The sequence below is a fragment of the Anomalospiza imberbis genome, chromosome 3 (genome assembly GCF_031753505.1).
Source record: "Anomalospiza imberbis isolate Cuckoo-Finch-1a 21T00152 chromosome 3, ASM3175350v1, whole genome shotgun sequence".
In the NCBI taxonomy this organism is placed as follows: domain Eukaryota; kingdom Metazoa; phylum Chordata; class Aves; order Passeriformes; family Viduidae; genus Anomalospiza; species Anomalospiza imberbis.
Window position 1 is genome coordinate 107,884,498 of NC_089683.1, and position 17,810 is coordinate 107,902,307.

Below are 17,810 nucleotides of genomic sequence, written 5' to 3' on the forward strand. Positions count from 1 at the left end.
TGCATCCTGGGCCGTTAGCCCCACTCCTGGAGGCTCCAGTTTAACTACTGTTAAGCTTGACTGCTGTTAAGCTTTTGGGCCTTATTCCCTTTTATCCTTCTGCTTTCTGTCCCCTTCTCAAACCCACCTAAACACACTCTCACACCCACACACACATACACACACACAGATAGTTCACAGTATATTTCTCGTTTGATTGCATTTTGTTTGTTGCTTTTTTTCCCTTGTTGTGCCTTAAGCAACTAGTAAGTAATAGTGTGAATGCTGCCGTTGAATTTTGTGTAGCTGTTGCTCAATATTCAATCTGGCTTTTACTGAACCTTGCTGGAGAATTTTTAAGCAATCTCAGAGACTTGTTTATAACAAGCCTTGGAAGCATGAGGCACAGGGTTGACACGGAAAAGCAGGAGACTCATTCCAAAGTGATGAGTCTAACTGTCCAGTTTTTTACTCTTCTCTTTATCACTCTAATAAGCCAAGCCAAGCTTTTTCTTGGAGGCAGAATGTGTATGGGATGCACCACAGTATTATCCCATAGCTCTGGGCTGAATGGCACCAAGACTAAGGAGTAAATAGATCTGAGGAACCCTTGTCACTTGTTATTAGCCTCAGAGTCCAATCATCCTTCTGCAAACAAGTTGCAAACAGCACAGTTGGACTGCTGTCCTGGGTAAATATGCATACAGATGATGTCTCCAAAGCAGGGCATCTTTTCCCACGTCCTCTTCTTACCTATGAAATTGTGATTGAAAACACCCGTGAGCCAGATCTGTGTGAGGTTGCAAAGGAGCAAAGCTTTGGCACTTGGGCACACTCCTCTTGATTTCTTTGCTCAGGCCTTTGGTGAGCACAGAATACATCTTGGTAGAAAACTTTTGACTGTACAGGATCTTTTGGGTCCATTGTCCCCCAAACATGTCACTGGTGGCCCCATTGTAATACCAAGTAGCAAAGAGCAGCACAAATGACACAAAGAAAACATGGCAAAAGAATAAAAGGAGATGCCCAGCAAGGAAAGGATGTGGTGAGACACTGGCACATCGAGTGAGCTGCACTCCCATAACCTCCAGGCTAGCAGGTCCTGGTCTCACATTCTCCTTTTGGTTTATTTTAATTGATTTCATTTTTCTAAAACTCATCAAAAACAAAATATATCCAATTAAAAAGATGTCATCAAAATTTAAAGATATAATCAAAGCACATTTATTCAAAATGATGAGAACGTATGTACATCTGTAACTATTCTAAAAATATTCTATAAAACTCTTTAGAATTCTAAAAATTCTATAAATCCTATTCTTGAAACATTCTTCAGACGGTCGGTAGCTTCTTCCTGAGCTTGGAGGCAAGAGAGCTCTTCTGGACTGGAGGCAAGGACTTCATGGGTAAGGGAACATCAGAAGTGTCCAGAGAAATCTTCTTGGTAAGACTGTAGCCAGCCCTATCTGCAAAGTGGAAAGACCAAGTGTAACTAAGACTGCAATGCAAACCTAAAGCATCTGAAGCTCCATATTTCATGGGACACATTTCCTGCCAACTTCTAAACAGCTGCACAGGGCAACATGCTCCTGCTGGCAGCCCCTTGAGGCAGCCCACGGGGAAAACCCTGACCCACTTCCACAGAGCTACCACAGGAACAGCCTGGCCCTCTGGGCTGTCCTGGGACAGCAGGGAGCCCAGAGCCCTGTGCCTTCCAGGAATGGCTCAGCTGCACTTGGACCCTCCTGCTCCTCTCCCTGCCCCACAGCTGAGCATCCCTACAGCTCCACAGGGGAACTGGGAGCAGCACAACTCATTGCAGGGGGCACAAGCAGGGCACAACTGTTCCCTGGCAATGTGCACAGGCTCTCCAGGCTGGCACCAGACCCCTCCTCCCACCAGAGATTGGCCCAGCTCCCCCCTCACCTCAGTGTGAGGCTGAGCCATGCTTGGCCTTCACCTTGTCCTCAGTCTGGAGTTGCTTCAGGCCCTCCATGCCATGACTAGGAAGGGCGATGGAAAGAGCGGGGGCAGATGCACACCCTTGCCTAGTGTTTCGTCATCTTTGGCACAGCTAAGTCAAATCCAGAGGTGTCCAACTCAGCACTTGGTCAGCTTTCTGGAGAACATCAAATCTTCACCAGCCCAAAAGGTTTGAGAGGTTCTCCTGCACGTGTGGAGGCTTGCTGGCTGCACACTTCTTCAGCTTGGTGCCCATCACCTCACAGAGGGCATAGGCAAGCCTGGTGACCACCGTGCGGACGTTGGCGCTTCGGACAGGCAGCGCCTTGTTCTCCAGGAAGGACCAGAGCACGGGCAGGGCGTAGCGCTGGACGACTTCAGGGCTCCTGGCATAAACCCATTCCACAAGCTCTGCCGGGAGAGAGACACAGCTTCTTACTCACCAACCTCAATGCAAACAAGGACCCACCTCTAGTTTTGCTTCTTGGAAGTTGTTGCATCCCAAGTTGGTACAGTTAGGGAATTTAATAAATGTTAGTTAGACCGGTTCTATGTACCCCTATTTCCCCCTCATAATGGTTTGCTCCAAGCTGTATCACAGGAGCTCGGTCATGTCAATCTTGTAACCACTCCCCTTGCCCTCAGAAAGCTCTGTAGCAATCACGCCACCTCTGCAATCCCATTTGTCCCAGAACCCTGTACACACCCCTGTTATGTTCCCATAGGTGGTCGTGTTCCACGTCACTCCCCTGTTGTCTATCCCCATTAGGCGAGGGGGGCTTCCGCCCCTGTCGGCCCGCCCCCTATTTAACCCCCTGCTCCCGGTGCCCCTATGCCATTTCTTCCCATGCTGGCTTGGGAACAGCTGCGTAATCCACCACTGCAGCCATGCAGGAATAGAGAGTTCTCCACCACGTGAGCAGGGTGTGCCATCTTCCCTCACCCTTTGTCTCATCTCAGCGTCTGGCTACGGCATGGCAGACCCACGCGGAGGCACAACCCTAGAGCTCCGCGCACACGCGGCGGCCCCGGTCCAGCCCAGAAGCAGCGCACTAGCCGGACAGCCCTGCTGCTCGGGACCGGGGGATAAGAACGCACCGTCGCAGGAAGCCTCTCTGGCTAAGATCAGTGAAATAACACACACAGCCCCATGATCCAGAAAGAGACAAAGCAGCTGATCATCCTTGAAACAGAACCAGCAACCCCTCAGGACTAATTTCTCCAACCAGAGCCTTGTACCTGTGGCAGACTTCATACCTTTACTAAATCATTTCATAATCGGTTTCTGCATGAACAATGCCTGAAATGTCAAATTGCCTTTTATTTCCATTAAGAAGTTGCCTAAACCCACGCTGAAGATTTGGAAATGCACCCTAGAGTGGCAATTCAGAGATTTCTAACAAAAGGGATGATTCCATGTTTGTAACTTTGATGTCAAGTTCCAAAAGTCTAATCTGAGTCTTCCCGTTGCTCAGTGGCACACAGCCAAGGGCACTATTGGAACACACTTCAAAACTCCAGCCCACCAGAGATGGCTGCTGCTCGACAGCTGGATTAGAAACATCGGTGACTCCCTGGTGTCTTTGGCAGAATGCTTTTGTGGCTTCCAACACGGAGCTGTTTCAAACTTCAGTGTGTCTTAGATAATTACCCAGACCCCACTGCCATGGCTTTTGGGTATCTTCACGTTTTAATGGCATTTCCCCTCCCAATGTTAATGGCATGTTTTCTTACAATGTGCACTGAAATAGAGGCACAGAGAAAGACAAATGCTACACAGGGGACTTAAATTTAACCGAAACACAAGTGTTTTCTCACATTTTCTCTGAAATCTTCTCTCTGCTCATTTTCTGAACTGAACTATATGCAACACAGACAAAAATTTACTACCAACAGGCTCCTTGCATGGCAGATTTGGCTGAGAGATCAAAACCTGAAATGCTCTGGAGATCATTCTTATTTTCTGGTCAGCCAAAATGTTATGTAGTAGCCATTTATCATTCTCTGCTGGAAGAGACTTCAATTTCTCTATGCTGTTAATCCACCAGCACCTTAATGCAACAATTCAATATTGAAACAGCTCCTGAAAGTACCCCAAACCAATTCTGCTAAGCAGGAAAGGGTTTACGGTACTCATTTCAAAATGGGAGCTCATATGAGTTTAAATGCAATTAAAGACATTGGTCACTGTGGAACTTGAGAAGAGAAAGAGCTGTCTGTTCCCACTAAATCTCAGAGAGGACATTTGCACTTTCTAAAGCAGTCTTCATTTATGTTGATTCCTTTCTTTGAAAAAGAGATCAAAATAACTGCAAAACTAAATTCCCTATTCCTAGAGATCTACTTTATTCAAATGCTCCTTTGTGGTGGTTTTAAAGAGCCTCTGACATTCCCAATGGCTGAACATGCCCTTTTCAGATTCATAAGGAAGACACAAAGTGTATTACACCCTGCATTTCAAGATGATGACATAATTAGCAATGGGTTTAGTCTCAGTTAAAGCAAGGCTATCAATCGTCTTCTCTCCTGTATATTGAGATTATCATTTTTCTATTCCTTGACTACAGCTGACATTGCAAGCTCCTCTGAGGAATCAATTATCAGCTGCATTTGTGGCATTTTGGACAGTGCTGACACAGGAAGACACTGTTTGCACACCCTGAAATGCTCAGTCCAATGCCACTTGGACAGCACGGGCAGGCAGCCTCAGCATTCTGCTTCTGCCCCTCTGCTCCCAAAGGCTCCCTTGCATTAAATCCGTGCCTTTAGGACGTGTGTTGAGTTTTTGACCTAAGCGGTGACCCCCAGGCTCTGCATGGTTCAGCCTCAAAACTTTCCAAGGGAAAAGCAAGAGTCTGTGATGACAAAACAAACTGATTCCTTGAAACAGCATCTGCCACCATTTTCCTTAAGGATCACAGATGTCCCTGAGCTGCCAAGAGAGAAACCAGCTCGGGTATTTTTAGCCCTCCCGTTCCTGGAGGTGGGTTCTGAGATGCCCCTGTGAGAGCTCAGCCCTAAGGCCGAGCGCTGCCCCCATCTCAGATGCTGCACAGCTCTGCAGCAGCCCGGGAAAACCTGCCAAATACACCTGCCCTGGCTATTGGGCAGGAGAGACAAGCTCAGCACCTCCTGATTTGGAGGAGCTACTCTACTGCCTATTCCCAGGCATTCCCTGTAAATATTCCCTGGTAAAGACCTCTTGGCTTAGAAGGGGAGGCCATACCTGTGATACTCTCTGCGACATCCAGCAGAGCTTGGCCGCTCAGTTGACTCCATTGGTGGCTGAACTCTTTCATCAGTGATACTTTATCTACAAGTGAAACACATGTTTCTGCTCACTTGTCTGAGGTCATAGGAGAAAGGACAGTGAGGAGGCAAAGGGCAGGGGCAACCCCATTTCATAAAAGAAAGTAAATTTCTGCTGATTTTTGAATCCTTTTCATCTTTCCTTCCAGCCTACTTGGCAGGGGTTTTAAATTCCAAAAGAAACCCTCTCCTTTCACATTTGTAAATCTTAACTTGTCTGCTGTACCAGGAGCTTTGTTGAAACAATTCACATCAGGGATCTCAAGAGTTCAGTCACATGTAAGCAGTGAAAAGGTTTTGCATCCCAGAGCCAAAAGGAAGAAACCCATACTTGGGACACAGAAAGGCACTGAGTCAGGCAGTTCATCAGTTCACAGAGCAGCTGAGGAGGAGAAATTGGGAACTCCCCTTGGAGACCTGTCTCTTCAACACTCCATTTTTCAGGCATTTTCAGAGCTGACATAAATCTGTGTGGCAAAGGAATTTAGAGCAGCCCCTGCCCACGTAGTTATTTGCTAGAGCAATCTTGCCCCAGGCAAAACAACATGTGGAACAAGGCATCATTGACAGCTGGATCTAGACCTGCTTGTCATAAAGAAATGAACTTGGTGAATCATAAGTTCCCCTTTGAAAAAAGAAGACAAAGAAGAAAGATGGAAAATAGGCAGCTAATGACTATAATGTAGAGCTTTCCAGGTGGCTGCTCTGCAGAAGCTCTGATGGGCCAGTGCCCCCTTCATGCCAACAGCAAAGCTGTTCTTTTGGGAAGTCAAACGGGGCCCAAGCAAACTCCCAAACCCAGGTGCCTCTGAATTCTAGCAAAGCTGTAGTCGGGAACTTGCTCTTCACACAAGTAGCACAGAGCCCATGGCTCCTGGGAATTTTGGGAATTGCTGATCACATTCAAGCCTTTTGGGAGACTGGTGCATAAGGACTGCACCTCCACAGCTTCTGGTGGGTGTCGGCTGGAGCCTTCCACAGGTAACAGCAGCTATCAAGGCTCTCAGCGTTCTCTTGTGTCGCAGAGACAGAGACACACTTGAGGAGAGATCATGCCAGGGCTCAGCCTCACCTAAATGAGCGATGGATCCTTCCAGTGCTTTCACAGCTGCAGCATGAACCCCAGGATCCTTTGAGTTCAGGTTCTTTGTTATTCCTTCCACCAAACGGATGATCACCGGGTTCAGGGACTCTTCCAGGAGGCCTATGATTTCTGCCAGCACGTCCAGCGCCTTCTGCTTGACTTTCTTGTGGCTGTCAGATATTCTCAGGACAAAATAATCAAAAATCTGTGAAGAGAACAAGCAACATGAAAGCTGGAATAAAATGTCCTTGTTTGAAGAGTGGATGTAGCACTCAGTAGTGTAAGAGATGAAAGGGATCCTGTCTCTCAGGTCAGCACTTGGGTGCACAATTTCAATGTTTTCCTGTGGAACTCTCACTGGAATGGTTGTGCAACCTCATGCTGCTTGAAAGATTTTCTTCTGTTTTTAGGAGGTTTGGATGGGGACAGAATAGTTCCTATGGTATTTCTCTCCATTTATAAATCATTAAATCAATTCCATTTATTAATGCAAAAGGCTACCTATGCTTAACAAGTATGGAAGCAGATATTTACAATGCCCATTTTTCTATACAGTTGCCTCAAGTACTGAGGGCAATGACGCTTTTGCCAAAACTATGGCTGGAGGAGATCTAAGTTTTATTTTTTTTGGTCTCAGAGCCTGTGTCTGCAGAAGTGCAGGGCTCTGATCAACTCTTCCAGGATCCAGACCATTTCTCTGACTAACAGGTGCACTTCTGAAATGTAATGTGCTCTACAGCTCTCATTAGAGCAAGTTGCGTCCCTCGTCAGCCACATCATCAGACAGCTTTTTCTGGAAAAAGCAGCTACTGGGAGGAGAAGGCAGAGATGCGTCCTTAGCTGTTTTCTTCCTTTTCCAAAGAGGAAAAAAGGCTCCCCAAAAAGGGGGAGCACTGTCTTTACATAGAGGAATAGGGACGAGGATGGAAATCAGTAGCCAGAGTTGTGCCTGTGCAAGACGAGATGTAGTTTACAGAAGTATTCTTTAAAACCCCCTGGGTTTAAACCAACCCAACCCAATTCTTTCAGTTCCTGGATTCTCTTCAGTTAACCCAACTAGGAGTAGGAGACAGTAGCAGTTACAACAGCAGAAAATTCTGTCATCCTCTGATGGACAGCATCAATAGGCACGTGCCAGGCAAATACAAGTTGACTGAAACAACTTGTCCTGAAGCCTGGAACTGAATTAAATTTGTCTGGGTAAGAGAGACCAGCCTGTCCCAAACAGCCAGGATGTTGTACCTAGCCACACTGAATTACCTTTACTTCTACAGGCTTAGGAAAGGAGCTAAAGGAAAGGAACAGTGAAGATAGCCTACATACTTCGACAATGTTAGTGGAGATGAGCTGGGGGCTGTTTTTGCACAGGTCTAGGAGGAGTGCCACTCCTTCCATCCGTGTCTGAAACCCCTTGGCTTGCAGGAGATTGTAAAGCTTCTGGAGCGGCTCCATTTCTTCCACAGCTGGAGGTAACGTGACCTGGGCTTTTGCACGGTGTAGGAGGCATCCATCAGAGGTAGACTTCACTCTGGAAAACAAAACCAAATTAGGACCTGTTGGTGACAATACCTTCAGTTAATTGTGAGCAAAATATCTGGAGGAGCTATCCTAATGATGTGATTTCAAGCTAGAAAATCATGAGGATCTGAAGAACAACGTCAGCCTTGTGACGATCATTATGGGAGGCAACCTGCAAGTAACATTCTCCCAGTGCTCACTCAGGGAAACCAAGGATGAGATGCATCTGATCTATCTTCAGGTGGCTTCCAAGGCACACTGGTCACAGTGCTTTGTGGGGAAAGAGAGACACTACTTCCAGGTTTAAATGCCTCCTCATATGGGACGTTTCTGTCTTCTAATAAGGAGACTGATCACTCTGGAGAAGTGTCTCCATGACCAGGCATGACAATCTGGAAAAGCAGCTCAGATGCATCTGAACGGATGAACAGGGACATATCTGAAGGGTCCAGAAAATCAATAACAGAGATAAAAACAGAAGCCAGACATCCCAGAACAATGCTCACATTTCATTTGCTTCCCTAGAGACTTGATCCACAGCTTAACAAACCCACTGGGAACAATTCTCCTGGATCAACCTGTCTCTTCCATGAGCATGGGAAGATGCTAGCCATGCTACTGGGGCACGCGGTCACTTTCCTGACACCACTGAGTATGACAGAGCTAAAAAAACCCTCTCTGTTATAAGAGGAGCAAGTAGCTCTGCCATGGGCATGAAGAGACAGCAAGGACCAAATTCCTGTCTTAAATACTGATTGCAGTACAGGAGGAAATCAACCAAACGTGCTGTCCATCAAGCAACGTATATAAAGAACAGGAATATCAAGACAAAAAGTCCATCTTGAGACACCTGTTGACCACAGTTGCTCAGGAACTGCCTTGCTACTTACTACTCAAACTTGGTACTGTTTGAGGGTAAGAAAACCATGATTCTGCCAGGCCAAACCACATGGATGAGAACTGCATCTTTGTGGAATGGCATCTTGCTTCTAGACTGGGACTTCTCATCAAAACACCCATCTGAAAAAGACTCCACTCAGATGGAAAAAAACCCTGGTTGAATTTACTTGTCCCAAGTCAGGCGGCAGAAACTGGGCCCTCTCCTAGCCTCCACAACGCTGCCCTTGCCACAGCACTGGATCATCTAAGCGGCAACTAATGGGTGTCCTTTTGTCTCTCCATTTATATGGAAAGCCCTCCAGGGAAGTTGTGTTCAGTGTAATGCAGAAGTGGACATTTTCTATCCAAGAGCATTTGTAGGGAAAGGAAACAATCTGTGGGCCTGGGCATCTCTGCCAGAAAGATTTTCCTGAGGAAGAGGCATGTAAAGCTTGTCATGTGCTTGGTCACATCTCACAAAAGTGCTCCGTACCGTTTGCTAGAAGGCAGTGTGGCCTGGGGCTTCTTCGAGCCATCGTTGCTCTTCTCCACCGGCTCCTTGACAGCTGGGCATTCGCCCTTCTGGTTTTCCATCCCCTACAAAGACATGGAGAAACCCCATCAATCTTTAGAATACAAAATAGGAAATTCCCATTTTCAAGCAGCAGTTGGAACCAGGATCACTGCTATCAAGGCTTAGGGAAACATTTCCTAACTTACAGAAGGAAACAGACCAGAGATTCAGTGATGCCAACTCTTTGTTTTCAATAGCCCAAGGCAGGTTATGGGTGCTACCATACTGAGCAGCAGTCTAAAATCCCAAATTCTTTAATCTTGAGCATAAATGGGAATAATGCAAACTGGTAGGCAGTGAGTGTTCTTAAAGGAAGCAGCAGAAAAAATTGGTCTCTTTGGGGGTCGGCCCATCGTGCTGGAAGTTGATTTGGTTCTACACTTACTCTCCTTGTGCCTGCACAAAGGCACACTCCCTTCTATATTTTCAATAAAAAAGTAAAATGCCCCTCCAAACAAACAAAGGATTTTTCGCTGGATGCTGCTGGATTCGCCAAGCTTCTTCCAGCTGCACAGGGCTTGAGTGCAGGGCAGTATTCCCAAAAGACAGACAGTAATTGTAGCAACTAGGCTTGACTTGGACATCTTTTGTGTATTTGGAAATTTTCTTGGTACTACTATTTCCGGTGCCTTTTGCAAAGACGCCGTTATCTTCAGACTCTGTTACTTCTATTCTCACTTAATTGCTTGACTGGGGGCAGAGCAGGGAGAGCATGGTGGAGGCCTTACTCTTAAATGTAAACCCATGTTCTCCTTTTTCCCTTTCCTCTTTGTGACCGATATTCAAAATCTTCAAAGCCCCACTTTTTCCTGAATAATATCAGTTCCTTTGTGGCCTGCAGATGAACAGGCTGGGGATTTAGAGCTCATTCCCAGGTGCAAAATGATTCAGCCGAAGAGGAATGAGATAAAGACAGATTGGGTATGTTGGATCTCATATTAGCAGTGGCAATACTTGCACAAAGAAGACATTTCTCCTGCCAAGCACTTACTTTCACCTTAAGTCTTCTCAGGATATCTTCCAGGTCACGCATGGAAAGAGAGCGTTCCAAAAGCATTTCAAATTTTTGGTGACTCAGCAACATCTTCACCATCTCCTGTCCATAATGCCTAAGGAAGGATGGAAGGAAGGATGGGAGAAAGGAAGGGAGGAAGGGAGGGAGGGAGGCAGGAAGGAGGGCAGGAAGGAAGGGAATGAAAAAGTGAACAAAGGAAGAGTGTTAACAGAAGAGGCTGATACCTTAAAATCAATCAGGTGCAATCCTTGCATGAGAAGGCATTACCTACTCAGCAAAGAGGGAGATTTCCCTCCACTTGTCACTGCCGAGTGTTGTCAGGTGAACACAAGAGAGAAGAGAAGAATGTGGGGCCACAGAAAAATACCATCTCACTCTGAAACTGTGGGTGTTCCCAGGGAACAAGCAAAACACATCTGCTTTGCTGTCAGAGCCTATTAGCAGTGTCTTGCTGCCATTGCACAATAATTTGCCTTTCTTTAACTGGCAGGGAAGCCAGGACAAAACTCCTCATGCATCCTGTTGATTCTTCTATTCTATAGGTATGCACAGGGGCAGCTAGTTGCTCTGGTGTTCGTGGCAGCTATTAATGGGAATTTCATCATCAAAGTAAGGGGATTTTGGTGGTTTGGGTTGATTTGGCCACTAGCAAACCACAGTTTTCTTCAAGAAGAAATTTGGAGGCCACTGAGCCACAGATGACAGCATTGCAGAAATCTGCAGAAGGGGTTTAGAAAGACTGAATACATTGGCTAACAACCCCTGAAATATTTCTAGTAAAGTCTTCATGAGAAAGAGATGTTTGGGATCCTTCACTGATGAACATTAGCCAACACTTTGGCTTTGTGTTGTGCACCTAAGGCCAAAGAAAACTGTTTGACTGGCTCATCGGAGCTCTTTTGGTCTCAGTAAAGGATCCTTCAAGTCACAGGAAGTTGGCAATGCACCTTTTTGCTGGCCAACCTCAGGTTATCCACTCCAGTCATTTCCCCAGGCCACCCAAAGCAGTGGTCACAGCACCAAGGCTGACTGAGCTCAAGAAGCGTTTGGACAATGCTCCCAGGCACGTGGAGTGACTCTTGGGGTGCCCTGCATACGGCCAGGAGCTGGACTGGATGACCCTGACAGGTCCAATCCAACTCAGCATATTCTCCGAGTCTATGCCCCTTAGCCACACAGTGAGGTCACTTATTACTTCCTTTAGTTCCACTCATTTGTGGTTTTACCTTTCTAGCCAGACAGGAAAGGGTTTTCCTGTTTTAGGAGGCGAAATGAAGATCATTACCTTGTGTCCTGGTGACAGTCCTGAGCAAGCACCCCTGCCACGTGTGCCAGCCTCTCAGCCCTGGGTGTGTCTGCGAGCTTTGTGACTCCAATTCTCTCCATCAAGGACAGGAGGAGTTTGGCCGCACACTTCCGCACCTGGGCGTGGCAGCTCCTGGGAAGAAGAGAGCAAACCCTGGGGCACAGGCAGAAGGAGCAACAGCAGCACGGGCCATGGCCAGAGCCTGCTCCCTGTCTTCACTGGGGGAAGGAGGCCTGGGTTCTCCCTGCAACTTCAGAAAACCTGTAGAAGCTTCTGTCCTCAGATAAACACAAAGCTAGCATTGTACAGCAGGGCTGCCTGCAAGGAAGAGGGAGGAATTCAGTCTCCCTGCACTATCTGATGCTCAATTTTGTGCATAGTATGTTCTCTGAGAAAGATTAAAGAAATAGATCCCATATGAATTTTTTACACATTAAAAACCATTCATGCTGACCCATCAGAGGGCACCCACTACACAGAGCTGCAGCAGGATTGAGGCTCTTTCCACCCATTTCCCCCCAAATCTGCAGACCTCTGGAAAAAAACAAATGCAGGGAAAACACGCTGTGGGCTGTGAAGGTGCAGAACATCCAGCAATGCAGCTGGTTTCTTCTGTCGGGCTTGGAAACAGACACATCCAAGTGTTTTTCCCTATTGCAAAGCTGAGGAAAGGGTGGCAGGCATTTTAGCCAGGTTGTCCTGTTCTAGAGAGTGCCTCTTGGGAACTATCAGGCCCAGCACCACCCTTTAAGGCAGGATTTCCTTCAGCTGTCCCATGGCAGCCGGCCTGTGAAGGTGCCTGTAAAGTGATTCATCATCTCCAGGCTGACATGAAACATCAGTTGGAATAGAAAGTAGAGCTCTAAGGCCAGGACAGTGGTACAAGACTCCTTTTGGCAAGAGCTGCACCTGCTGTGCAGGCTGTGCCACACCCAGCACATTCTCCCCCATGTGCTCCACGCGCCAGCAAGCACCCTCCGCCTTTCTCAGGTTAATGGCATCAGGAGGAGACATGGTTTTTCCCAGGGCATCTGTGGTTAGCGCTGTGAAATATCCAACAGCGCTCACAGCTGCAATTGCACTTGTCCCTCTTCCCACAAAAGCTCAAGGATCTATCCTTGGCCCTTGCAGGCACTTTCACTTCCCCACTGTTCACCACGTCTAGGAAAATCTGACAGACTGAGAGAAGTCCAGGAAGCAGCAGGAAGCTGAGTCAGAGGAGCTTCAGTCTGGATATCAGGAAAAGGCTTTTCACCCAGAGGGTGCTTGGGCACTGGAACAGGCTCCCCAGGGCAGTGGTCACAGCACCAAGCCTGGCAGAGCTGAATGACCATTTGGACAGCCATCTCAGGCACTTGGTGTGACCCTTGGGCTGTTCTGTGCAAAGCCGAGAGCTGGACTTGGCGATCCTGAAGGGCCCCTTCCAACTCCCCATATTCTACAGTTCTGTGATTCTGAGAACTAATAGGCTGCAGGAGGGCAGAAATAGGTGACAAGAGGGAAGAAATGAGGTTGGTCAGAGAATCAAGTCCCTGAGTTCACAGAAGATGCAGGATACAGGAGCCTTCTCTCCCACCATTCCCATTCTCTCTCTCATGCCTTCCCCCTCCCACACGCTAGAAGGTGAGGAATATCACTGAAAGAGGAAGAACCTACTTGACTCCCCTGTCCATGAGAGCAGTCATTGCTCGTGCAGGAGTCACATTCTCCACCATGATCCCCAGGGTCTGACTGGCTGCTTTCTGAACAAACTCTGGGGAGTTCCACACCATCTGGAGAAGGACTGGAGCAACCTCATCCACCTCAGAGTCCATGTCCTTCTTGAAGGTCGCAAAGAACTCTCCCAGAGTGACAATTGCCGAGTAGGACACCTTGGAACGCGGGTTGGTCACCTGGGGAAGTCATGAGGGGAAACATAAGAATCACCTTGAAAAGAAATCAGCTGTCGTCAACAGAAGTCCCAGCAAATGACAACACATCCCGCTGCGTCCAGAGGAACATAAAAGCACAATAAGAGCACAAGAACACAATCAGAGAAAGCGCTTACTCTGGCACCAATTTCTGGCCTCAGACCTGCTTACTGCAGGCCTAAAAAAAAAAATTTACTAAAGTGTTTAACTTAACCCTTCTAAAATGGCCGCTGCTTTGATTTTAGGCCCTTTTACTAGAAAATTAAAACAAGGGCCACTTTCAAATCATAAAGGCACAAGTCAAAAAGATAAAAGAGTCTGGTGCTTCTGTTCCAGAAAGCAACACCAGCAGTTGAAGCACTCAGCCAGGAAACAGAAAACACAGCCTCGGGTCTGCAGGCTAATTTGCAGAGCTCAATTACAGCTTGGGCAGAGATTGGGATTGTGCTAAATAATGTCATTAGCATCTCAGCATATGCACATTGCAATATAAAGGCACCTCACTTAAAGACAAGTGTCAGATATAGAGCTACATGTACACACAGATCCTACAGATAGCTGACAGATGTTAGAAATAGAAGGTCTAAAACCAGAACTGAAGATGCACCCTGAGCACACATGGGGATGAAGAAGCACATACCTACTCTACACCCCATGTATGAAGTAAGGGGAACAATTCAGAGCAATGTTCTCACCTCGCTGGTAACTGCCATGCAAATTTCCCGAAGTCTAGAAAGCAGGACTGCTGAATGGGACTCGGCCAGCTGTTTGATGTTGAAGAGTCCCTTCTCCTTCAGCTCCCTGCAAGGCAAATAACAAAAAGCTTGCTATTTCTCTCCATCCAAGAACTAGGCAGCACCCTCTGAAATGACAGGCTGGCAGCTCATCCAAACCACGGGAGGTGCTTTTCAAGGAGCACTTAGTGAAATCGTGGAATGCGTTGCCACAGGATGCTGTGGCTGTCAATCGCATACACAAATCCAAGAGGCAAAGAGAGGGGTTTCAGAGACTTCAGAAGACAGGCTTTCTGAAATCTCTGGCACATGGAGTCCCTCTGCCACTGCTTCCTAGAAGCTGTGAGAGCGGGCCATGCTGCTGTTTCTTGTCACCTGCCTGTCCCTGAGACACACTCCCATTGGGCTGTTACTGGGGCATTTTCCTTCTTTGTCAGCCCCAGCAGGCAGTTCAGCAGTGACAGTCTGCACTGGCCCTCTGGAGCTGAGTTTCCACTCTTCAATCTAGGCCTGAGTGTCACTCACTCCACTGCACCTCACACATTCCCCAAAAAAGCAGCAGGATGTCCCAGAAGATTCCCCCCCTGGGCAAGAACTGTCGAAACTCTGGCTTTTCCCAAAAGCCCCTACCTAAAACAACCCCCACTACAGCAACATGTTATTTAAAAGTTGCAAACAACTCCATCCCCCAGCACGGGCCTTGTGCAGGCCCTCAGGTAGAGGAAGGTCTGTGAGGCATCAGGGCTGCAGCACAGGGCTGGTGACCGATCCCACAGGCACCCCTGGGTGTCATCCTGACCCCCCACACCTGCAGAAGCTCTCTGCACCTCACAGGACACCAAAGAGAAATGGGGAAGAGAAAGCAGAAGAGAAAGGGCAGAGCAAAGGCGACTGCACAAGGACATGCATGGTGGCAGATTTTTCATGCTTATCCCTGTGCGAATGGAGGCCTTACCCCTGTGTGAATGAAGCATCCACCAGGGAGTGATCAAAAAGACACCAAAAAGAAAACCCATATCACCTAACATTTGTAGTGTTATCACCTCTGGGCCTCCTTCTGCTTGTGTATAATTTTGGGACACATTGGGAGTACTGGCCAAACATCTCAAGCCCATATGAAGCAGTGAGAAGGAAAAAGTTGAAATCCAAAAGTGCCAGATTCCTAGAGGATTTTCTTTCTTTTTCCTTCTCCTCTGCCATGAGCCCTTCAGGAGTAAGGACAGGCTGAGGGACTTGAAAGCACAACTCAGTCCATTTCTCAGAAAGAGGAACTCCCTGGAGCTGCTGCTGGGTCTCCCGTGCAGGAGGTCCCAGGGAGACCCTGTCACCTGCCACTGCTGTCAGACCAAGGCTCCCAAATCTCTGCACTCAAAACTGCTGCCATCCTGCTTCTGCCTTCAGCCAGCAAATCATCTCATTCCAGAGCTTTCTCTCTTCCCTCAAGATTTCCTTTGCAGCTCCATGGAGCAGCAGGCAAAGCGAGGAAACAGCACGGACCTGCTGCAGCTGGAGTACTGCTGCAGAGCAAGGCCAAGAAAAGGCTGCTCTCCAACCTTTATCCTCTCACTGCTCTGCAGTGCTTTCACCAGTGCCCTTTGGCCCTCTGGGCTCTCGGGGCTCAGAGGCACTAGCAAGACACGCTTCTAACCTGCCTTAACGCTAAGAGGGACACAGAGTGAACGGGGCCTTTCTTACCAGGCATCGCTGCCGAGCAAGGAGAGTGCCTCCAGCAGGGACTGCTGTGGGTCTGAAGAGGCTGTGTCCTTCTGCCCCTTCCCACGGAGCGGCTCCTCTCGGCGCTCGGCACCAGTGGCCGTCTGCGAGGTCACTGTGAGGAGAGGGTCGGCCATGGGCGCTGCAGCCCCGGGCAAGGCACGCCGCCATGGAGCGGCCTGCAGCCCCATCTCCCAGCCAGGGTTCCGTGTGGCACACACTGGCACTGGGTCAGACAATTCCCTGCTGTCTGGCTCCTGGGACTCCTTGCTTTCTCCCAGCCTCCCCCAGCGTGTTAATCAATTGACCTGGGTTTGCCTTAATTGGATTTTTTGGTAAGGAAAAACTTTACAAGGTATGAGAAAAATCAGATGATAGATGCATTTCTTATGAAACCCCTTTGTCATCAGAAGAACTGTCAATCAAACATTTCATGTCGTGCACTCAAAAGCTCATTTTCTAATGTGTAAATGAATCCATTTGAGCTGTCTAACATGATGGAGTAACTCAAAAGTAGATTTGCTGTTCATTCTCAGGACAGGCTCTGGGCCCAAGATCCCAGCTGTGCTGGCTCAGGCAGGAGGCAGTTTGTGCTCCTTGTGCAAGGACAAACCCGTGCAGGAAAAAGCTGCCAGGGAGCAGGCTTACCTGAGGAGTTGCGTGGGAAGCTGCCATCCCCATGGATGAGAGGCTTATTGGGCAGTAAGGGCATGTTGTCCTGCTTCCTCAAGACCTTCTTCCTCAAGGCACTACCAGGGTGTTTTGTCTGCACTCTAGAAGCTGTGCCATTGACAGGCGGTCGGCTAAAGGCTGCAGGCACCAAAGAGGAGCTTATAAGTGGAGGGTGCTGGACAGGTTGGCAATGGTGAAGGTGGGAAGCTGATATTCTGCTACTGACTGAGTGAGGCCATGGGCAAGACACTTCATGCCTCCGTATTTTTCTTTGGGAAACAGAAATAAATCCTATGCAAGCTTCCACTCAGATGCAAGCCAAACAGCCCCGCAGTCCGATTGCAGCGATGTGTAAAGGGCAAGCAAGTGGTCAAAAAGGACGACCACAAGTGTAGCCACCACTTACTTGCTTCAGCTGCATCCCCGGCCTCAGGTGTCTCAGGAAGAAGCTGCAAGAAGCTTTCCTTTTGCCTATTTTTCTTCATCTGTTCCACCAAATACTCTATGTCCTCCGGCTCTAAGTTCTCTTCAGCCAACTTCCACAACGCAGCACGGATCTAGTTGCAATGGAAATACATCACAGACTGTAAGCAGAGACACACAAACCAGCCACAACATCTCAGCACGGGCACAGAGTCCATAGAGTGCCATAGGCTTTGATGTAGCTCCATATATATTCCACTAGTTTCAGAGCAATGTCTCCTGTCCTCAGCTTGGCAATTACACACAGTGAGGTGGAACACTTCAGTACCATAACCTTCTACTGCTGCAACTGGAGCCTATGTCAGGAAGCCCTGCTTGAAGCATGAAAAGTCATAGGAGTGCCCCAAGACAGATGAAGGGCTCACATGACCGTGAGCAGGCAGTTCAGTTCCTACAGGCCATGGCAGGAGAATAAAAACCATGTGCAATACCCAGCAAGGAGGAGTAATTAGCTGCTGCTTTACACTCATGGCCGGGAATTGCAGCTGTTTCTCACTTCCTGCCTTCTGAAGGACTCAGCTCTGAAGGACTCTGAAGGACTTGGTCTCTGAGACCACGAGACCAAAAGGAGGAGTCACGTGAAAACAAGTTGCAGAAACACTGATGTTAATGAGCAGAAAACTGGAGAATGAGAGGGCTGAGAGGTACAGCCACAAAGGTAAGCAGGAAAAG

General features: G+C 48.0%; 1 protein-coding gene across 1 annotated transcript; it reads right to left on the minus strand.

Annotated features, from left to right (window-relative positions):
* Nucleotides 1-1,342: 1,342 nt before the first annotated feature.
* LOC137471941 (TOG array regulator of axonemal microtubules protein 2-like) lies at nucleotides 1,343-16,894 on the minus strand. The gene is made up of 13 exons (XM_068186647.1): nucleotides 16,882-16,894; nucleotides 16,632-16,793; nucleotides 15,966-16,098; nucleotides 14,232-14,337; nucleotides 13,283-13,518; nucleotides 11,606-11,758; nucleotides 10,297-10,414; nucleotides 9,225-9,328; nucleotides 7,658-7,862; nucleotides 6,323-6,539; nucleotides 5,168-5,254; nucleotides 1,906-2,352; nucleotides 1,343-1,445 (listed from the first exon to the last, which is right to left on the minus strand). The coding sequence occupies exons 1-12, from the start codon at nucleotides 16,892-16,894 to the stop codon at nucleotides 2,117-2,119; spliced, it is 1,770 nt and encodes a 589-aa protein (XP_068042748.1). The 3' UTR covers nucleotides 1,343-1,445; nucleotides 1,906-2,116.
* Nucleotides 16,895-17,810: the final 916 nt, after the last annotated feature.

Bases quoted from the DNA above. Each gene is read 5' to 3' on its own strand.
- LOC137471941 (XM_068186647.1), bottom strand. The intron at 10,415-11,605 runs GTAATGATCTTC...ATCCTTCCTTAG, and splicing joins GACTGTCACCAGGACACAAG to GCATTATGGACAGGAGATGG. The intron at 5,255-6,322 runs GTGAGGCTGAGC...TTTCACTTGTAG, and splicing joins AGGATCCATCGCTCATTTAG to ATAAAGTATCACTGATGAAA.